The 19,717-nt window shown below is 38.8% G+C and overlaps 2 protein-coding genes across 5 annotated transcripts in view; both read left to right on the top strand.

Moving 5' to 3' along the window:
• magi3a (membrane associated guanylate kinase, WW and PDZ domain containing 3a) overlaps window positions 1-13,220 on the top strand; it is a 124,560-nt gene extending 111,340 nt beyond the window's left edge. Inside the window, exons 12-22 of one of the 4 annotated variants that reach the window (XM_055056747.1) lie at window positions 143-413; window positions 724-818; window positions 950-1,142; window positions 2,370-2,585; window positions 4,167-4,352; window positions 4,444-4,537; window positions 6,352-6,427; window positions 6,516-6,653; window positions 7,139-7,277; window positions 7,545-7,617; window positions 9,643-9,741. In XM_055056747.1, the coding sequence (XP_054912722.1) occupies window positions 143-413; window positions 724-818; window positions 950-1,142; window positions 2,370-2,585; window positions 4,167-4,352; window positions 4,444-4,537; window positions 6,352-6,427; window positions 6,516-6,653; window positions 7,139-7,277; window positions 7,545-7,597 (1,461 nt within the window). In that variant the 3' untranslated portion in view covers window positions 7,598-7,617; window positions 9,643-9,741. Of the gene's footprint in view, window positions 1-142; window positions 414-723; window positions 819-949; window positions 1,143-2,369; window positions 2,586-4,166; window positions 4,353-4,443; window positions 4,538-6,351; window positions 6,428-6,515; window positions 6,654-7,138; window positions 7,278-7,544; window positions 7,638-9,642 lie in introns of all 4 variants that reach the window. The other 3 variants (XM_055056748.1, XM_055056746.1, XM_055056745.1) reach the window with 3 other exon arrangements.
• A 487-nt stretch (window positions 13,221-13,707) lies between these two features.
• The window catches only part of LOC129377118 (lysine-specific demethylase 9), a 9,176-nt gene continuing 3,166 nt past the window's right edge, over window positions 13,708-19,717 (top strand). The window contains exons 1-6 of the mRNA XM_055056850.1: window positions 13,708-14,301; window positions 15,278-15,943; window positions 17,774-17,911; window positions 18,630-18,772; window positions 18,873-19,040; window positions 19,557-19,665. Coding sequence (XP_054912825.1) covers window positions 13,708-14,301; window positions 15,278-15,943; window positions 17,774-17,911; window positions 18,630-18,772; window positions 18,873-19,040; window positions 19,557-19,665 — 1,818 coding nt within the window. The remainder of the gene's footprint in view (window positions 14,302-15,277; window positions 15,944-17,773; window positions 17,912-18,629; window positions 18,773-18,872; window positions 19,041-19,556; window positions 19,666-19,717) is intronic.

Here is a 19,717-nt window from a genome sequence, read left to right as displayed (position 1 = left end):
AGATAAATGCTCTGTTGTTGCTGTTGTTACGCACAGTAACCGTATATGTTCCAAGTGATCTGAAAATGTGCCACAACTAATGGATGTTTCACCCACCTGAGGACTTGCACCTCTGTTTACCCTTTCCTCCTGTTATGTGTAGCAGGAGAGAGCTAGCATGCCCCACTCTACGTCCCAGCACAGCCTCCAGCATCCTCCGCACGCCGTCTCCCACCAACTGACCCACCCGGCCTCGCAGCCCGTCGTGCAGCTGCAGCAGCGGCAGGAGATGGCGAACAGCACAGAGACCCTCAGTCAACCGGAGGTGCTCTCCAACGCGCTCCCTGTCTCTACCAACACCCTGCGGTCGTCTTCTCCTAAACCGGACCCATCTGAACTCTACCTCAAGTCCAAAGCTATGCTGGACAGCAAGCGTAAGTTGATGACAGAACTTTTTCAGCTCTACTTGAGCATCTCTCTAATCAACTTCACAATATATTTTATTGGTTGGATATGTGAGATTGATTCAAACCCGCTTGGAAGTTACAAATGTCTCTTCTGGAGCTTTAAAATCACTTCAGTATTCTAGTATTAGATCAAGATTTGCACATTCAGCTGAGAAATCTTCAGTATTTGTACTTTGACCTGCCAATACCGATTTCACTTTTAAAAGGACTTTTATGAGAATCATTTTTGACCATGTTAAAAACTTTCCATCTTTTCTTCTTTCTTTCCTGTCTTCAGCACCGAATGCCAAGGATCTGGATGTGTTTATCAAACGGAACCAAGAGTCAGGCTTTGGCTTCAGAGTCCTGGGTGGCGAGGGGCCAGATCAACCGGTGAGTTGCATAAATTAAATGGGATGATTGGAAGTTTCCGAAAAAAAACAAAATAGACTATCAGTTAATATAAACTCCTTATAATCACATCAACCAGTCGATGTGCTCTTTCATTTTGATTTCTTCTTCAGGTGTACATCGGAGCCATTGTACCACTGGGTGCAGCTGAGAAGGACGGCCGTTTGCGCGCCGGAGATGAGTTGCTGTGTATAGACGGCGTTCCCGTTAAGGGCAAGTCGCACAAACAAGTGCTGGAACTGATGACCAACGCCGCCCGAAACGGCCAAGTCATGCTGACCGTCCGCCGAAAGCTGACACACACAGGTAGGTCTGCTGTGTATAATCAGCTCTGCATTCCTCCAAGGGCACTCGCAGCACAGTTCCTTCATCTCCTCATTTGCCTCAGATCAGCTTGCTGGAGGAGAACCTCTGGGAAATGGCTTTGATGTGGGATTTGCTCAGTAATCCTTTAAATTCGCTCTGGGTGACTTTCCTGTTGGAAAAAATTTGGAATAAATGAAACTCGATTAAAACAATGACTTTCTGCTTAGAAGGCATTTTCTCTACCTTTTGAAAGAAGTGCATTTAATTTGATTTCATTAAAGATATTAAAACAATTTTACAAAAAGGTTGAAATAAGACGGTCGCTTTGTTGCGACATTAAAAAGCTGAGCTGATTTACATCTCAAAGTACTTTCTGAAAGTGTTTTTGCAGCAGCTCATACCTCCTGCTGAAATAAGGCCGGTTTAAACCCGCAAATAGCCACTTTATCCTTAGCAGGAGCACTTTTTCTAATGACTGTGCAGAAAATAAGCATCTGTCATGAGGACTCTCTACTTTTATTGCTGGGTTTCAGAAAGATGAATAGGCTGGTTAAAGATCACAAAGCAAACATTCAAAAAAGAGGGACTGAGTTGAATCCCCATCTGCTATTTCAAATAGCCATGGTCTGTTGTTTTTATCATTTGTTTTCTTTTTTTTTCACATATCAGTGTCTCAAGAGAAGCAATAAATCTCTTGAAGACCAAAAGCACATAGATTATATTTTACAAACTATAAAAGTTTGTAAAATATATCAATATATTTGATATTAAAAAGAAAAATGAATATAAATAGATATATTCATATTTTATTTAAAAAATATATAAAAGACAATTAGAAAATAAAATGAGAAAATGTATAATTCTATTTCATTTGACTATTTCAAACACCTGTGTTGCTGTATATCAATAATTTATTTTAGATAATGTGACCAAACCAATCAAAGTCACTGCTTACTTTTAATTATTTGATAATGGATTCCACAACAAAAATTCAGAAACTAATTAAGAAATGTCACAATAAAATATGTGATTTAAAGACATAATGAAGAAGAATAGAAATTATTTGGATTTTCTCTTGTTTTATGCACATTTCTTTGTTTTAAATACCATGCAGCCAGTTATTCAGTGACGGGACGGCCCTGATGCTCTGTTGACATTTAAACCGGTCTGTACAGACTAGCCTGTATCTGACAAACATTGTCTTGTTTGTGTTTTGTCATTCTTCAGAGACTGGTGAAGAGGAAGAGAGCGGCCAGCAGCCTCAGCAGGTGGCGTCGGCTCTGGTCAACAGCTCTCCCAAAGTGCCTCGCGTTGAGGCGCCAAACGCCGTCCAGCCTGCTCAGCTCCCCAGACCAGAGAGCTTTGATGTTACCCTGCAGCGGAAAGACAATGAAGGCTTTGGTTTTGTTATCCTCACATCAAAGAACAAACCCCCACCTGGAGGTGTGGAGCTAGCACAAACACGACGCACGCATGATTTTTGTTTTCATAGATCAGATTTGGAATTGATGCAAATCAGCACAGCAATGGGTCAGGATATGCTTGAGGGTTTCAAGAATTTACTTCAAGTTTCTTATTAGAGCAACAGTTTACAACAACATTAAGAGCCAAAGATCCAATTTAGGCCTATCTATATCAACACTAAGTCCAAATTCTGTTTGTTTCAAATCCATTCATTTCAATGTACATTATTAATAACAGAAAAGAAGCACAGACACAGTGATTCTGTAGTACTGTCTTTGGGAAATTTATGACTATACATAATTAATGGCAGCAATATGTCAATCAGAAGTGTTTTCTAGAAAAGAGAAACAACTGATAATGAAATCACTGAGCTGGGAATACTTTCTACATGAAAGAAAAACAATTAATTGTGATTAATCAATTCTTGAATGATCACCAACTAATTTTGTAATTGGTTAATCATTAACTAAAGTATACAGACGCAACAATAGGCAATTTGCTGAAAGAACATCATTATCAGAGCAATAATTCTCTTATTATTGGTTTTAATAATAAGAGAATCATTTTAAAGAATTTTAAAAACCTTTTAAAATGATTTCAACTTGAGTAGAAATGGATGAAATTTTCATGGGGTAGAACAATAACTTTATTGTTTTGTTTTTTTTAGCTGCAGATGCATTCTTTGCTACAAATGGTCATCTGTATACTGAAGGCATATACAGTTGAACATTTGCCTAAAATGCAAATGTAATTGGATTTTAGCCAATCAATTTTTTTATTATCTTATTTAAAAAAGGAATTGATTAATTTGCTTTTTTGCATCTTGAATTTATATTGTATAAAAATGTTTAAGTGATTAAATGAAAAATCTGCAGAATGTCAATTAATCAATTAACCATCTGAATAATTAATAGGATAACAAATTACTAAAATAATTATTACTTCCAGTCCTAATACATAATAATTACTCTGAACTTACCCTATTAATGATTCCATTCAGAAAAGAAAACCAGAAGTAATGGCAGTAGTATTTCTATCAGTGATTCATAAAAGAGAGTTAAACACAGAAGCGCTGGGACAGGCATAATTTCCAGAGGAAGAAAGAAAAAACAGATGATGCAAAGTAAATGACTAAAAGCTTTGTGAGTCACACATTCCAGGAAAGAAAGACAGCTTATCACAGCATCACTGGCCTTACCTTCGACGCAAAAGTCATAAAGAATGGTGCATTTCAATGAACATGCTGCCTAATTTGACTTCTTCTGAAAGGGATGTTTGTGGCTCGAATTCAATAAACGTCATTCCAATAAACACGCCCTTGATGTTACAATGCTAGAACCACAGCTGACTTCACTATTTTTTTTTTTTTGTGCAACTCTTAAAACACAGAGAAAAAAGCTCTTTAACTGTATTGAAATATCAGACATTGCTGTTCTGCGACATACTTTATTTTAAGCAAACTCTTCCTTTGGATGTAGAATCAGGATGCACATCACTGAATTATTGCTATAGAAACATGCGAAAAGTCCGAATTTTTCCTTTCATCTTTTTTAATGACAGTCATACCGCACAAAATCGGTCGTATTATCGAGGGGAGCCCCACAGACCGCATAGGTCGCATGAAGGTGGGAGACCGTATATCTGCTGTCAACGGCCAGTCCATCATGGAGCTGTCGCACAACGACATCGTTCAGCTCATAAAGGACGCCGGAAACACGGTCACGCTGACTGTCGTGCCTGAAGAAGGTAATCAGGCGTTACTCTGATTTCTGTCCGGCTTCTTCTTTCTCTTGCTAATGGGTTAACAGAACTGTTGATGCTTTCTCTGTCCTTGTAGATGGTGCTCCTCCATCTGGAACAAATTCAGTAAAGCACAGTCCTTCAATCCAACATAGAGCCGTGGGCCAACAGCCTTCCAGTCATCCAGACAGGTAGAGTAACACACAGCGATATGCAATAGGTTAAGTCGGCTTGACCAGAAAAAATATTTCAAAAATAAACACCAAAGTGCTTATAATCTGGATAAAAAGTTCTAGTAAATTTTACATAGGTCATGTTTATTCTTTGATTTTGAGTTGGCCACAGCTAACTGCTAAAAAGGTCATCAAAATTAAACCATACGGTTCCTGTGAAGTGGATTAAACCCAGCCATTTTCTAATTTTTAGATAAAATAAACAGTGATTGAATCTTTTGTGCTGTAGTTCAGAGGAACAGTCCAGTTTGGAAAGCCAAGAAAACAGAATGTTGCTGAATAAGAAAGACGAATTAAAAAGTCCCAGTTGACTGTCTTCTGGAAGATATGGCTCTGTTTGTAGTTGTCATGCCATTTGTCTTGTGTCCTCACCAAGCATTTCCTTAACAGACCGCAAATATTTGAACAAGCCCCAAGCCCAGACAGTGGAAGAGATCAAATGCAGTTGTTCCTTAAATGAGCAGAGTGGATAGAGAACAAAATATTTCAAATTTTTGTTTAACAGGGGGAGAGTTCTCTGACCAACACTGTTTCTTTACACAAGATATCCTCAGTATGCTTTCTGGAACAGTATCCAATTTTATTCAAGTATTTTTAGAAGCAGTTGAGACGAAACTGGAAGCATAAAGAATTTGTAATATTTTGCATAACGATTAAAACATAATTTTTGTAAAACTATGTTTTCATAATAAAACAGAAGAGTGCGCTTTAATCTGTTTTAATGTCAGACATAGAAAAAAACGATTGTGCTTGTTTTTAAACATCTCATTCCAACTGTAAATGTTTTATTTGACAGTTTGGTGTTTTATGACCCACATCTTGTTCTAAGCACCTTGGGGCTAATTCAGATGGCTTCCCTTCTCTGCAGAAGGTTTTGTAAACTCAAGCAAAGGTGTTGTTTTCAGACAACAAACTAAAGGCTCCAAAGAGACTCCCAAACTTCTGTTCATTTGTTTCCTGCTTCGTTATTTTTCATACTTCTATGTAAAAAATGCTTCATAGAAATCATCTCTATCACAACATACCACTGTGTTGAATCAGAGAAATTTGTACACCCACATGAGACACGAGACGGTCCACTGAAATCACAAATTACCTCCCAAAGTCACAACTCTCGTCTGTTTCTGCACTACCATGGGGCTCATTATCATCTCCTGTGGTCTGCACACGTCTTGTTACCGAAGAGCATAGAGAATCCCCCAGTGGTCACTCCTTGGACAGAGAGGAAAGCAAAAGGGGAAGGATTAAGGAAGAGGCTTTCTTTTCTTTTTTAACTTTTTTAAACAAGATTATCTCTGCGAGAATCCTCAATCCTTTTTCAGTGGCTTCATTTGGACTTTGCATTAATACCTTTTTAATCACCAGAGCATGGCTTGGCTTTGGCTCAGCTCGGGCTCAGATATGAGCAGCGACTGTCGCCTTCAGCTTGGCAGTCAGAAGTAAGCAAACTCTGCTCAGCACAGAGAATTTCTCAGCTCTTCAGATGGTGTGTCAGCGCAGCAAAGTTCCCACAAAGGCATTGTAATGAGCTCTTCGAAGCATTAAAGCGTGCCGCTGTTATCTGTCACGGAAATGTAAAAGCAACACAGCTCTTTGAAGGATTTATAGTTCTCAGTACATGCTGTAATGAAAGCAACAGAGAGAGGCTACACTGCTGTAATCAGAACATGGGAGTGTGTAGATATCAACACCACTTCTTGTTTTAATCCAGTCTTCTAGTATTTCTTCTGTTTTGTGGCTCATTATAACATGTTTGCTGTCTTCTCTGGTAGGGCCGCTGAGTCTGAGATGAGGAACTCTCTTCAACCGAACGACATGGGAGCAATCGCCACATCTGGACCTAAACAGGTGAAACTGGAGCTAGAATTGCACCTATTAAGCTTTGTTGCAAAGTTCCTGAGGTGACAAAGCTCACTTCCTTGTGTTGAAACTGCAGGGCTGCTTCGTGGTGGAGCTGGAGCGCAGTCAGCGGGGCTTCGGCTTCAGTCTGAGAGGAGGAAAGGAGTACAACATGGGCCTGTACATCCTGCGCCTGGCCGAGGAGGGGCCTGCGCTTAAAGATGGGCGGATACATGTGAGTTGGTTTAATAATGTTTCTCTGACATCCTGATAAGCCAGGTGATACCACAAGCTGGTCCTAATAAGCAACACACAGATCAGGCTGTCTTTGCATCCTGGAATAGTGTGGGATGTGATTAGTGTATTTATGATGAGAGGAAAAAATATCTCTTAAATATCTCTGTATTTCAACACTTGTTTGACACACTGTCTGTAATCCATCCATCCCTCCACCCACCCATCCATCTATCCAGCAGTTTGTCTATCTGTCCATCCATCCATCCATCCATCCATCCATCCATCCATCCATCCATCCATCCATCCATCCATCCATCCATCCATCCATCCATCCATCCATCCATCCATCCATCCATCCATCCATCCATCCATCCATCCATCCATCCATCCATCCATCCATCCATCCATCCATCTATCATAAACTTGTGGTTATAGTGAAAGCATGGGAAGTATGCTTGTAAACTGAAACTATTGTAATTTCAGGTTGGGGATCAGATCGTGGAGATCAACGGCGAGGCCACTCAGGGCATCACACACACTCGGGCCATCGAGCTGATCCAGGCAGGGGGCAACAAGGTTCACCTGTTACTCCGACCCGGCCAGGGCCTTGTCCCAGATCACAGTGAGTCACAGCGTCCATCCGCCTGCACACACATCAGATCAACAGCATATTAACCAGGCATACATTGGAGCAATTTGTTTGGCAGGGAGCTGCATCCTGATTCACATGCATGAGTTTCAGGCTTCTCTTTAACCTTTCTCTCTTGTCATTCTCATCCAAAACTTCTAACTCAGTCTGCTTGTTGTGCTGTTTATCCTTCTTGCTTTCTCCCTGTTTCCTCTCTGGCACGGCTCTCTGTTTCTACCTTTTTATCTCTTCCTCCAATAGGTTCCAACTCTTCTTCCACCCTGTGCTTCTACATGAAACCAGAACATCACTAAAGGCCTCACTGCTTTTCTCGGTCTGTCTCTAATACGCTTGGTAAAACCTTTTGCCTCTAATTTTCAAGTCTCTCAGTTTTCAAGTGCTGTCTGTTGTGTACTTTTATGTTAACTGAAATGATTACAGTGTCATGCAAAAGTATTAACATCCCTTAAATGTTTCTATGTGTCAGTGTGATTTTGGGTGATAGACTTGCAAAGAAAAATGATACACAGTTTTTATTATTTCAAAGACATAAAAATCTGAAAATGTGGCCTACATATGTGTTCATGCTCTTTTACTCTGATACAACTGTTGGTTTCATTAAGGTGTGCTTTGCAGCAGAGTAGCACTGAATTGTGGCCAAGGAGAAGTGCAACAGATTTCCTTTCACAAGTGGTGCTTCAATGCTCCACTTATGAAAAAAGTGATAATAATACTACCCCAAAATTAAATCCACTGCAAGCAAATTCTGCCAGAATAGCTAGTTAATACAGAGAGCTCCTGAAGAAAAACCAGGAAGTTTGTTTGAATAAACAGCATCGTGAAAAATAATAAACACAATAGACAGGTCAGGGTCATCTGTGTGTTAAACCAAAGTTAGGTGGTAAAATTACATTTTATGCTTTGAATATAAAAAATGCAAACCTGATTAATCACCTAACCTTAAAGTGTGGTGACTCTGGAATAGTTGCAGAGATCCATTGTGAGTCCATTGTCCAATCCAGTGTCCAAAAAATATATATATTAAAGTTGGTGGTTATAACATGAACAAATGTGTCAGGAGCTAAAAATACATTTATAAAGCACTATATGAATGACTCCTGATTTAAAGCTGTGAGTCCTGTGGTTAAAAAAAAAGAACCAGAATGTGTCCACAATGCCCCTGAACACACGACATTCTCCTTCAAAAAAAAAAAAAAAAAATTATGGAAAAGTTCTTAATCTGTTATTGATCAAAGAGTGACAGGTGATAACAGGGTCTGTGTGCATTCACTGGCGTCAGCCTTTTAATTTCAAAGACAAAAAGAAGAAATAATTCGTATGAGTTGCTGCTCCGAGGAATCCAAAAGCTCATTTCAGCGCTGTTTGATCCATCGCTTGGCTTTTTTTTGTTGTTGTTCCTCTCTTGAATTTTTCTATAGCCTATATCAGCTCAGAGCCACAGCTATGCGCTTCTTATCAGCTCAGTGGAAAATTGAAATGTCAGTCCCGGTTGAACCCTAGCACCCTTCCAGCTGATGCATATCTGAAGCTAGGCCAATATTTAGATGGAGATTGGAAAGGCTTATTGCAGAAAGGATGATGCTGCTTCTGTTGCATGATAGTTTTATTTGTCTTAATAAAAGACAGGTGCAAAGTCAGCATGTGCTTCATGTGCTGGCCTTGCAGCACATGAAGAGGTTTTAGTTTTTACATGATGTTTGAATCCCAGCAGTAATGTCAGAGTGGTTCTCAAAAGTTTAGACACCCCTAGAAAAATGCTTAAGTTTTTATGTATCCAAAGAGACAATGAAACTTTTTCCACCTTAAATGCTATTTAATCTATTCAGTCCTGCAATATGTGATTGTCTATGATTGCACAACCTTAAACTAACAAGTTATTAAATCAAAAGCAGCACCCAGACTCTGTTGATATAACCTTATTAGCTTTCAACATCTTGACTTAGTAAGATTTGACCTCACTATCTTGCAAAATATCAATCAGATTACGGAGACGTCTCTCTTCTACTGACCCAACAAATTCAGATCTGGACTCCAAACCCTTTATTCTTCATGTGAAGCTTTCTAAGTAAAATCTTACCTAATCTTCAGCTTCCTAAAGGTTTTGGGCCAAATTTGATTCATTCAGTTAGTTCTAGATAAAGAAAACAACTACCACCACGTTTCTTGTTATTTTCTAGATTATTGCAGGGATTTTTGTTTTTTGTTGGAATTGTATGGAATAAATGTCACCTTTTAACGTTGGAAAAAGTTTTGAGATCATTTGAAATAAGAGTCTAAACTACTGACATCCAATGGGTGCTTAGTAGAAATGTTTTTCAATATATATGTTTTTTTTCAGGTACAAAAGACAAAGTAGCCATTCCAACGACAAGCTTTCCCAGACTCTCTGCATCCGATGACCAGTCATCTCCAGCTTCCCCGTCCTCTATCTCAGGATGGTCACCATCTTCCTCCAAAGGATTTGCCCCGGATGAGCCATCAGCTGGGGATTACAGAGTCCCTGGTTTCCCCAGTGCTGGACAAGAGCACGGAAGGCAAGCTAACCGATCAAGAGGACAGCAGGTCCCTGCTCACAATCACAGACGTTCTACCAGCCCTAGAAAAACTGGGCAGAGCGACTACAAATCTGGCAGTCCCAGGAAAGCAACAGAAGGTCAAGTGGATAATGTGGCACATACCCAGAGCCCCCAAAAAACACTGGAGGAAATGAGCAAGGAAAGAAAAACTCCTGGGCACAGAGACCAGCGCTCCTCTAGTCCAAAGAAGGGCCCCAAGAAGGAGCATGATCCTGTCCTGCATTCAAGGAACCCAGAAGATCCTCAGAACCCAAGACGCCCAGCTGGACAACAGCCGGCTGGGGAAGTGAAAAACTGGAGACATAAGGGGGAGAATGAAACTTACTGGCAGGAGAGGGCGGCTGCAGAGAGTGGAGACAAAAGCTGGGGGGCCGAGGATCATCATAAGAAGGGAAAGCGAGCTGAGAAAGAGGCAGTGGCGCAGAAATCCCACTGGGAGAGGGCAGGGTCAGATGCCGATCCGGCCACCACCGGCCAAAGGGGCGGAAGAGAGAAAGCCGAAAAGGAATATCCAGAGGCCAAGTATCAGGGATCGGCCGAGCAAGCAAACAGAAGGGAACCCAGAATTTCCAGCAGTAGCATCCAGGATCCCAACTGCAACGGGACCAGCACCAGCAAGAAGGCTCCCATCACCCCCGGCCCTTGGAAAGTTCCCAGCTCGGCCAAGATCCAGTCCCACGTGGACTCCACATATGCAGACATCTGAAATGTCTTCAGGGCTGGATGAAGACAAAGCTCAGCCTACGAGAACCGAACACGGGTCGGAAAGATCGGCTCAAAATATAACCAGCAACATACCTTCTCATTTATACGTCCCATCTTCTTTTTTTTTCTCACCCAGTTTGCCTCAGATAGTTTGCACCAACCTGCTGATCTCTGACATAAAACAAGTATTTGAACTTGATTCTGCTGCACGGTCACGTCAGATGAGTTGTGAGCAGGGTCTTTGGATGGAAATCTATTCTGTGCCAATCAGAGACTCCGGTTAAATGGAAGCTGCTCCTGATAGCACTCACTGTGAATCAGTTTGGAGGAGTCCAAATGAAGTGCTCACCCTGTCTACCCGAGCCGCATGAAGGAATCTGTCTTTTTTTTGTGTGTGTGTGTTTACTTTTGAAGGATTACAAGCATACTCAAGCACTCACAGCTTTTAAACCGAGCAGGATTTATTCACTGTTATAGTCCCAAATAGAACCTTAGTTTTCTTCAAATGATCTAATTAGATAAACATTTTTTTTCTTTTCATTTTGAGAAGCCGATGAAAGCTGTGATTTGTATGACTGCATCCGAACATGTGAAGTTATAAATCCCATGTTGGTGGGAGGACCACTATGAAGCTTTATATGCATCAATGAGCAGACCAGATACTTGTGGTTATAGATCTAATGTTTTTCTTTTGTACTTGTGTTGTGAAAATAATGTGAGAATTAAAACAAACAGGATAGTCTACACACGCGTCCATGTCGAGGGCACTTAGGTGGAGGCCGAACATGTAGATACACATCATTGCTTAAACAAATCCCCATTTTAAAAGCCTCAGTCTTTAAATGATATCTCGCGGTCTATAAGCAGCGTTATCCATCATGTTGTTGACTGTTAGCAGCACTGTGCCGATGTGTGTTTTATTTATTCCTTTAGAATCTAATGTATTTAATCTGAAAAATGTGATATTTAGCAAAGTGATTACTCAAATATTGAACATATTTAGGATAAATAAATTAGCAGAGTCTTGCGACTTGTAAAAGTACAAACTTTCCTTTTTTAATTTGCATAAAACATTTTGATATCTGTATTTGTATTATAAATAGAGGTACACAAAAAAACATCAACCCTAGTTCAAATGTTTGATATACAATGCCAGATGCATGCATTGGCACTCCTGGTAAAGATGTCCAAAAAGCCAATAAAACTTTGAATATTGTATTGCAGAGGCATCATCTCAAACCAATATTAAAGAAAATACATCCCTTGTTGAGATAATCATCTTTATGATGATATAAATAATAATTATGTTGTTTTGGCCAATTTCTTTGGAAGAGAAGTTGGCCCACAGTATACATATCCTCCACCATGCTAAACTGTGAGTTGTTTTTTTTCTTTACATATTTTTATGCTTTGTTTTACAGAAAACACACCTAAAGTGTTAGCTGCCAATAAGTTTAACTTTACAAGACTTTACTCTTTGCTGCAGTACTTCAAGGATAATCTTTGCATATCAACTTTCTTACCATTCTCCTCACTGTGAGTAGGAAATTTGCCTTTGTCCAAGAAAGGTGACTCTGTCTTCATACCACTAGGAAACTAAAATTGTTTTAGTAAATTAGTAAAATTCAGACCAACTTAAAAAAAAACAAGCTCTGCTTACATTCATCCTGAAACTAATTGTAAGTGTACTCATAACTATTATTTTGTTAGGTAAAATGTTTTTCTTCGCAAAATAGATGAACTAAAAACTTACGTTTCTTAAAATCGTTCCATTGCAATAAAAACAAACTTATTTTAAGGCTTTTTACACATCTTTTACCAATGCTGCCGATCATTGTGACTGGCGCTGTATTTTACTGTATATTATACTCAAAGTGTAAAACTTAACATTTATTTCCAACATGCTTGTGAAGGTTGTTTTCTACACAAAAACCAGACCCTTCAGAGAATCGAACTAATCTTCAGTTTTGACATGAAAGCTGCTTGTTGTGATTGCAGACACATCTACATAATGTGAAGACGTCTGCTCTGATTCTTTGGTGGAATAATGGGAGGTTCTGATCAAAATGGGATTTAGTTTGGTGTTAAACAATTTAAAAGTTTCGAAAGCATCTACTACAACAACTGTGCTCCACCAACAAGAAAAAAATGTAGCTTTTCGGTATTCCTACTGTGGACTAGAGTGACATCTAGTGCTCCAACCTCTGCTCTGCACAAGCAAGTCATAGCTTTAACCCCAGCCTTCATCCTCTTGCCTGCATATGAAGACGTAACATATGTTTGTCTGTGAGGCCGCTGAATAATTTATTGTCTGTTTTCATGTTGATATGATGGGCTATTGTCATTTTTACTATTCATATCTTTACCATGTCTGATGCTGTGGCCTTGCATTGCTCCAACATATATAAAAGTCATAGTTTTGACATCATTGTAGTTGTAAATGTTTATAAATTGTACAGCACCTGTATAAAAAAAATGCCTTCATGAAGAAAAAAAAAATCTATGTAAATTGTTCCATTATTTTTTTAAGGGAGATGACAGGAAATGTTATGCAATGGGTGACAAAAAAAGAAATAAATTGATAATGGCATACTGTTCATGCACTGATAAATAAAGGTTTACTGATTAAATATAACAGAGTTCAAGTATTTAATTCTATCTCAAAAAACAGTATTATTGTGAAAAGTACATTATTTTTCTGTTTGTGGTCACCACAACTGTTATTTTTTAAATAATTATAAATGCATTTATTTATCTAGTTTGTTTGCTTTTTTGTGGGGGCGGTTATAGGTTCTTGACCGTTTATTTAAACCGTATGTTGTTTTTTTTTTTATTTTATTAAAATTTTCTGCTGATAAACGTTCACTAACGGTTCAGGGTCTGCCGCCTGGAAGCACTCCCTCTCGTGGGTGTGATCAAATTAACCATGACGTCAGCTGAACGAAAGGAGTGCGTGCGGAGCCGCACGCAGTCGCCTCAAGTTCGACTACAACTCCCAAGAAGCCATGCGACAAATGCGAACTACGAAAACCACAATGCAACCACAACGCATGCGCAGCGTCGTCAAAAATGTTTTAGTCGACTACAAATTGTTCGGATAAGAACTACAAATTGTCGCGAGCATGCGCAGTACAAGCCCCGAGCCCTTTAAACACACTGTACGTGCAAAGATGGCAGCTCCAGTCGACTTGCTCCGTGCGAAAGTGAACGACGAACGCATAAGGGACAACTATGACAGATTCATCAAAGAGAAGAAAAAGAAGAAAAGGGATTTGTCTCCGTCAGCTGACAAAAGAGAACAATTTGAGAAAGAGGCGAAAAAGATGAAGCTCCATCATCATCATCACCATCACAACCACCAGCAGCAGCTGCACGCCGAGAACCGGAGCCACCAACCGCATCAGCTGCAGCAGAACCCCAAAGCCCAGAACTTCAGCCCGGATAAACACGTTCTCCACCTCCACCATCACCACCACGGCCACCGCCATCCCGGCCTCACCAACGGCGCCAAGAAGAGCCTACAGCCCGCTTTCCCAGCTCAGAAGCGAGCCGTTCCCCCGCAGCCACCTGCGCTCTTCACTTTCACGCCCCTCAAAGTGGTGAAGGCCCAGCCGCAGGAGCTTAAAGACAAGCACCGGGAGAAGGAGCACAAGCTGAAGCTGAAGAAGGAGAACTCGGAGGCCAACGTGAAGCTTCCTGAACTGAAGAAGAAAAAGGTCAGCTTATTATTTGAGAGTGTTTAACGGCTAGAAGCCGTTTAATAACACCGGATCGTCACATCACATGTCAACAGTAGCTTGTAAACGTCTCATTTTAGCTAGCTCAGTTTATTATGTAGCCAGTTCAGTAGAATACAAGGATGGTACTGTTTACATTTTAAATATCTTAGCTGACTGTTTAAAATTAGCCTTTCTTTTCAGTGGATGAACAATTAATTTTAAATTGGCACTTTTAATTTAATCTCTAAGCACTCGTTTACCTCTATTTGCTGTATATAAGCACCATTATTTTTGCTCTATTCATTTTATTATAAATTATTACACATATGTTTTTTAGTAGCTTTTATTTAACTTTTTTTTTTATATATTAGGTTTATTATCATTTTATTTATGTTACCATTGTCTGTGCTTTGTATTTAAATAATTTCATTTTTTTATTCTGTAGTTATTCTTTAGTAAGAATGTACATTATTATATTTTCTCTACATTAATCCTGTTTAATACATTGACAAATGTGGATATTTTGGGGCCTTCTAACATCTTTTGAATATGTCTTTACCAGTTTGATTTTTAACAGGTTTTCAAACTTATGCAACTGTTTATATAGCATGAAGTTGCAGAAAAGTTGCTACACTGTTAAGGTTTGTTTGACTTATTGATTGATACGTTTTGATTTTGTCTTTAAAAATGGCATATTATGTTTGTGTTGTGGTATCAAGTTTTTACAAACATTTATACTTTATTCTAACCTCAGAATTACAAATGCAGTGTAAAAACATTATTTAAAACAAGATATTGTATTATTACGTAGTAGATACCACTGTATATATTAAGAAAATATATTGAGAGATTGAAGTTGATTATTGTTTTGGAGATATTGATTATGATTAATCCAGTTTATTTCTCAGCAACACAAACCGCGCTCTCCCTTTTTCTAATTTTGTCTGACTTTTTTAATTATATGTTTTCAGAGTTGATGCCCAACAATGAAAACGGAAAGTCTCTAACACTAGAGGAATATCTTCTGAAGAAGAAGAAAAAGAAGAAGAAGCATCGTGACGATGATCAAGGTGCTAAGAAGGTCCGACATCTGCACACCAAAGCGGTTCAGACTGTATGCGCTGGGCTTGGGGCTGACCTCACAGTCCCTATTAACCCTGAAGCTCCGCTGCCCGCCGCGATAAAGCAAGAAAGCACTCGGCTTCCTGGCAGAGAACCTGCCGACAACTATCCACCTTACCTCCAAGCGCTCAAAATGGGCCGCACTCCTTTCCTCTCGCATCAGGACCACTACATCCGCAGCTCCTGCCTCCAGACCGGTACCAGATATGGACGCTTTATTCACGAGGAGAAACAGCCCAACGGAGGTGGATTTGTGCTGCATGCTTATGCAGACGAGTTGGCGTGCCTCAGTCCAGCTGAGATGGAGGGATTCGCCCGGGAGTTCCTGGAGCTGACCTTTGCCGAGAAGCCCAAAGGTGCAGCGGTCTACGCCTTGACTGTGATCCACGGTGCGGCTTCGTACCTGCCTGACTTCCTGGACTATTTTGCCTTCAACTTCCCCAGCACACCTGTCAAAATGGAAATACTTGGGAAGAAAGACATTGAGACCACCACTATCAGCAACTTCCATTCTCAGGTATGTAGAGAAGGGAAAAACAAAGGCAATGTTCTCGACACAACATGGCTTCAAATTTAAACAACCCAACAGTGCTAGTGCTCAGTAGGCTGTGCTGTTGTGTATTCTCTGATACATACACTGAAAAGCACCTTAAAACACATCAGGGTGTCCACAGATCTTTAAAAAGTCTTTAATTTATGTATCTAAAATCAAAGCCTTAAAATGACTTAAATTGATTTTTATAAAGTAAGTTGGTCTTCAATATGCTAATCACAGGTCTTAAATTTTGTCTTGACAGGACTAATTAATCATATGGCAGAGTGTTATACTAAAAAAAATCTTTAAAAATTACAAGAAAAAGTCATAATATTACTAGAATAAAGTCAAAATAACACAAGAATAAAGTTGTAATAACGTAATAAAGTCATCTTAAGAGAATAAATTCATATGAGACTAAAGTCAGTGTGATACTAACATAATGTAATATTACCAGAATAAAGTAATGTTATGACTTTATTCTCGGAATTTGATTTATTCTTTTATTTTTCTTGCTATTAATACTCCATAGTTTATACATTTCTTATGGTATTTATGGGCTTAAAAAGTCTTGAAAAGTCTTAAATTTGAGTTGGTGAAACCAGCAGAAATGTGAGAAGTGTGAGCTCAGTTTTTTTGTCCTTTGGCACAATGGTGACAAAAAAACGCAACTCGAAAAACTAGAATTCTGGCAAGTTTTATTTGGAAGTAACTTCTGCTCCAGTTATGGCTAGCTTTATTACTCTTATTTTCTGCAAAGAAAATTAAACTAGTGCAAAACAACAGGCAAGTCACCTGTCATTTGCATAAAAACAAAACAATTTTGCTTTTCTGTTTAGAAAAACAGCAGCAATAGGTATTAGCATTTCTTATTTGTTTTACTTTGTAGTATGAGAGGAGCAATCAGCCATCAGTCCTCTGTGTATTTAAGGGATATGAGTTCTGGCTGGTGATGATTGTATGTCATTGTGTAATTTGTAATTTTGTTGCAAATGTCTGTCTGACTTTAAAACCTCAGAAAAACTCCTGAGTATTTGTTTTTTTCAAATTGAAAATGTGTAACTTCACAATGTCAATTTTTTTATTCTTTTTTAGAAAATATGTGAAATTAATCTGGAAATATTGAGACTTTGTAGGCCACAAAAAAATGTATTTCTCCGTGGCCACATCTGAATGCTTTTCATTAAGCTACAGTCGCGACAATTTTCCGCTGCACTTGCTAAGCACTTAGAGTTCAGCATGTAACATTTTATCTGTTTTAACAAGCTGGAGCTCATGTGCAAATAACCGGATGGGTTAATGGGATTCACACACTGTGCTCTACAACATTATGGTGTGTAAATGTGGGCGTATCAGAAATCCATTAGTAGTATTGTGGATTTCTGAAGGATTTCAGAAATGGATTTCTGAGCAGAACTTGTCGTTTCTGGCAGGTGATTAACTGTGACCATTTTTGTTCTGCTAAAAAGAAAACAGTGAAGTCTGGATGGTTTCATTCATTCTCATATCATCTGCTTGATGCAACAGCTGTATTTTTATTATATATTCAGTACTAAAACTGTAATTATCGAGAGAAAACTCAAGTTAGTAGTAATGATTGCTATATTGTCATTCCACTGGATGCAGTGTAACTGTGTTTAGCAAAAAAAAAGCAAAAATAAAAAATTGCAATAAATCTAAAAAAAAAAAAATATATATATATATATTTTTATGTCCCTTAATTGCTTTTATCATTCAAATTGAGAAGATTATTATTTTAGCTTACAGATAATTAGCTTGTAGCATTAAAGGTTCCTTTGCTTCTTTCCCCAGGTGAGCCGGACTTATTGTTCTGGAACGTACCGAGCCGGACCCATGAGGCAGATCAGCCTGGTCGGCGCCGTGGACGAAGAAGTCGGAGATTATTTCCCAGAGTTCTTGGACATGCTGGAGGAGTCGCCGTTTCTGAAGGTGGGAGAGAGAATTATTTTCCTGTTCTTGCAATATCTTCTGTAAGCGTTTGTGTTTGTAGCACAGCAGCTTTATCTCTTAAACACAAGTGTCTGTTAGTACTTCAGAGCAAGGTAAGCAAAAAAAGTATGCAATCTGTTGTTTGTAGTGTCAAAGTAACATCTTGTTTTTAAGACATACAAAAAGAAAAGTTATTTAGCTAAATTATTTATATTTATCTCATCTTGATTTTTGCTTTAACTTTTACATATTAACAATATATGCATGCTTTGGAAACATATTAAGAAAATATGGATATCCAAAGTGTCATTGGCAGCTGGAAGACATGATGCAGGCTAAAAGTGCTTGAATTGTAATAAGAAAAATGAAAAAAAGAAAGTCCCAAAGGCTTTACTATATGCATAAGAGTTTCATTCTAGAAAAATCTGAACATGAAGGAAAAAAATGTCTGCAACAACCCAAACTGCCAGAAGAGGGAGACATTCTGTATATTAAATGTCATTCAGATGTTGTGTTTAATGTTAATCGAAATGTACTTTTGATGCCGTCATTTTCAGTAAATTCATTGTATATTGGATTCAGGTTAGTTATGAAACAAATTTCATCAGATCTTGAATATTGTTTCAGTATTCTGGCTTATATTGTCTTGTAGTTGCAGAAATTACCTTGAATCATGCCCATTTAAATGTATTGTCTGTATCTGTGAACGGTTTTCTAGATGACCCTTCCTTGGGGAACCCTCTCCAGTCTGAAGCTGGACTGTCGCTCTCAGAGTGACGACGGACCCATCATGTGGGTCCGACCGGGAGAGCAAATGGTTCCAACGGCTGACATGCCCAAGTCTCCATTTAAGCGTCGCAGGTAAGAGCTTATGCAAGAAAGTTGGACATCTACCTCTAATTTTAAGAAATAACAGCTCCTCATCCGCTGCTGTTCTATTTATTTATTTTTTTCATTTTAGATCTATGAATGAAATAAAAAACCTGCACTACCTACCGAGGGCCAGTGAACCCAGAGAGGTTCTGTTTGAAGACCGGACTAAGGCCCATGCTGATCATGTGGGTCAGAGTTTCGACTGGCAGAGCACAGCTGCGGTGGGGGTCCTGAAGGCTGTGCACTTTGGAGAAGGGTGCGTTTCCTTTAGCACAATCAGATTTGCCTCACCTTTGTTAACTACACTGCAGAAACACTTAATCTTAACTAATGTTTTTTGTACAAGTGTTTTAGTACACTTGTAATGAGGCAAAACAAACTTACAAGTAACTTTTCAGCAAGATATTGGAGCTAGTTTCAAGAAAATAATGTCTTAATATTGGTTTTTCAAAAAAGTACTAGTTCTACTGGCAGATTTCTTTACCTAGAACATGGAAAATGTTTTATTATAAGTGAAATAATCTGCCGATGTAGCTATTATTTTTTTAAAAGTAGTTTAAAAACCCCCAAAAAAACTAGTTTATTCTCAACTTTTCTCACTGAAAAGTTACTTGTAAATTAGTGTTTTTATTTCAAGTGTACTAAGATATTTTCACTTCAAACAAGCCAAAAATACTTTGCAAGATTTGATGTTATTGCAGTGTAGCTGATTTCCCAAACCACAATATAAGAAGATTATTTACTTGTTTATTTTTAATGGGATCTCTTAAAGGGATAACCGCCCTCGGATTACCAAGGATGTAGTGTGTTTTGATGCTGGGGACTTTAACGAGGTTGTCCAGAGGCTGCAGCTGGATCTTTATGAGCCCCCAGTTTCTCAGGTAAATTCAGATTCCAGTTAAAAATAATGTCTTTTTTTGTGTGTATATATTT

This window comes from Poeciliopsis prolifica, unplaced genomic scaffold (assembly GCF_027474105.1).
Source record: "Poeciliopsis prolifica strain line A6 unplaced genomic scaffold, Auburn_PproV2 SCAFFOLD046, whole genome shotgun sequence".
Lineage (NCBI taxonomy): Eukaryota > Metazoa > Chordata > Actinopteri > Cyprinodontiformes > Poeciliidae > Poeciliopsis > Poeciliopsis prolifica.
Note: the sequence above shows the minus strand (reverse complement) of the source record. Positions and strands in the feature narration are given on the sequence as shown.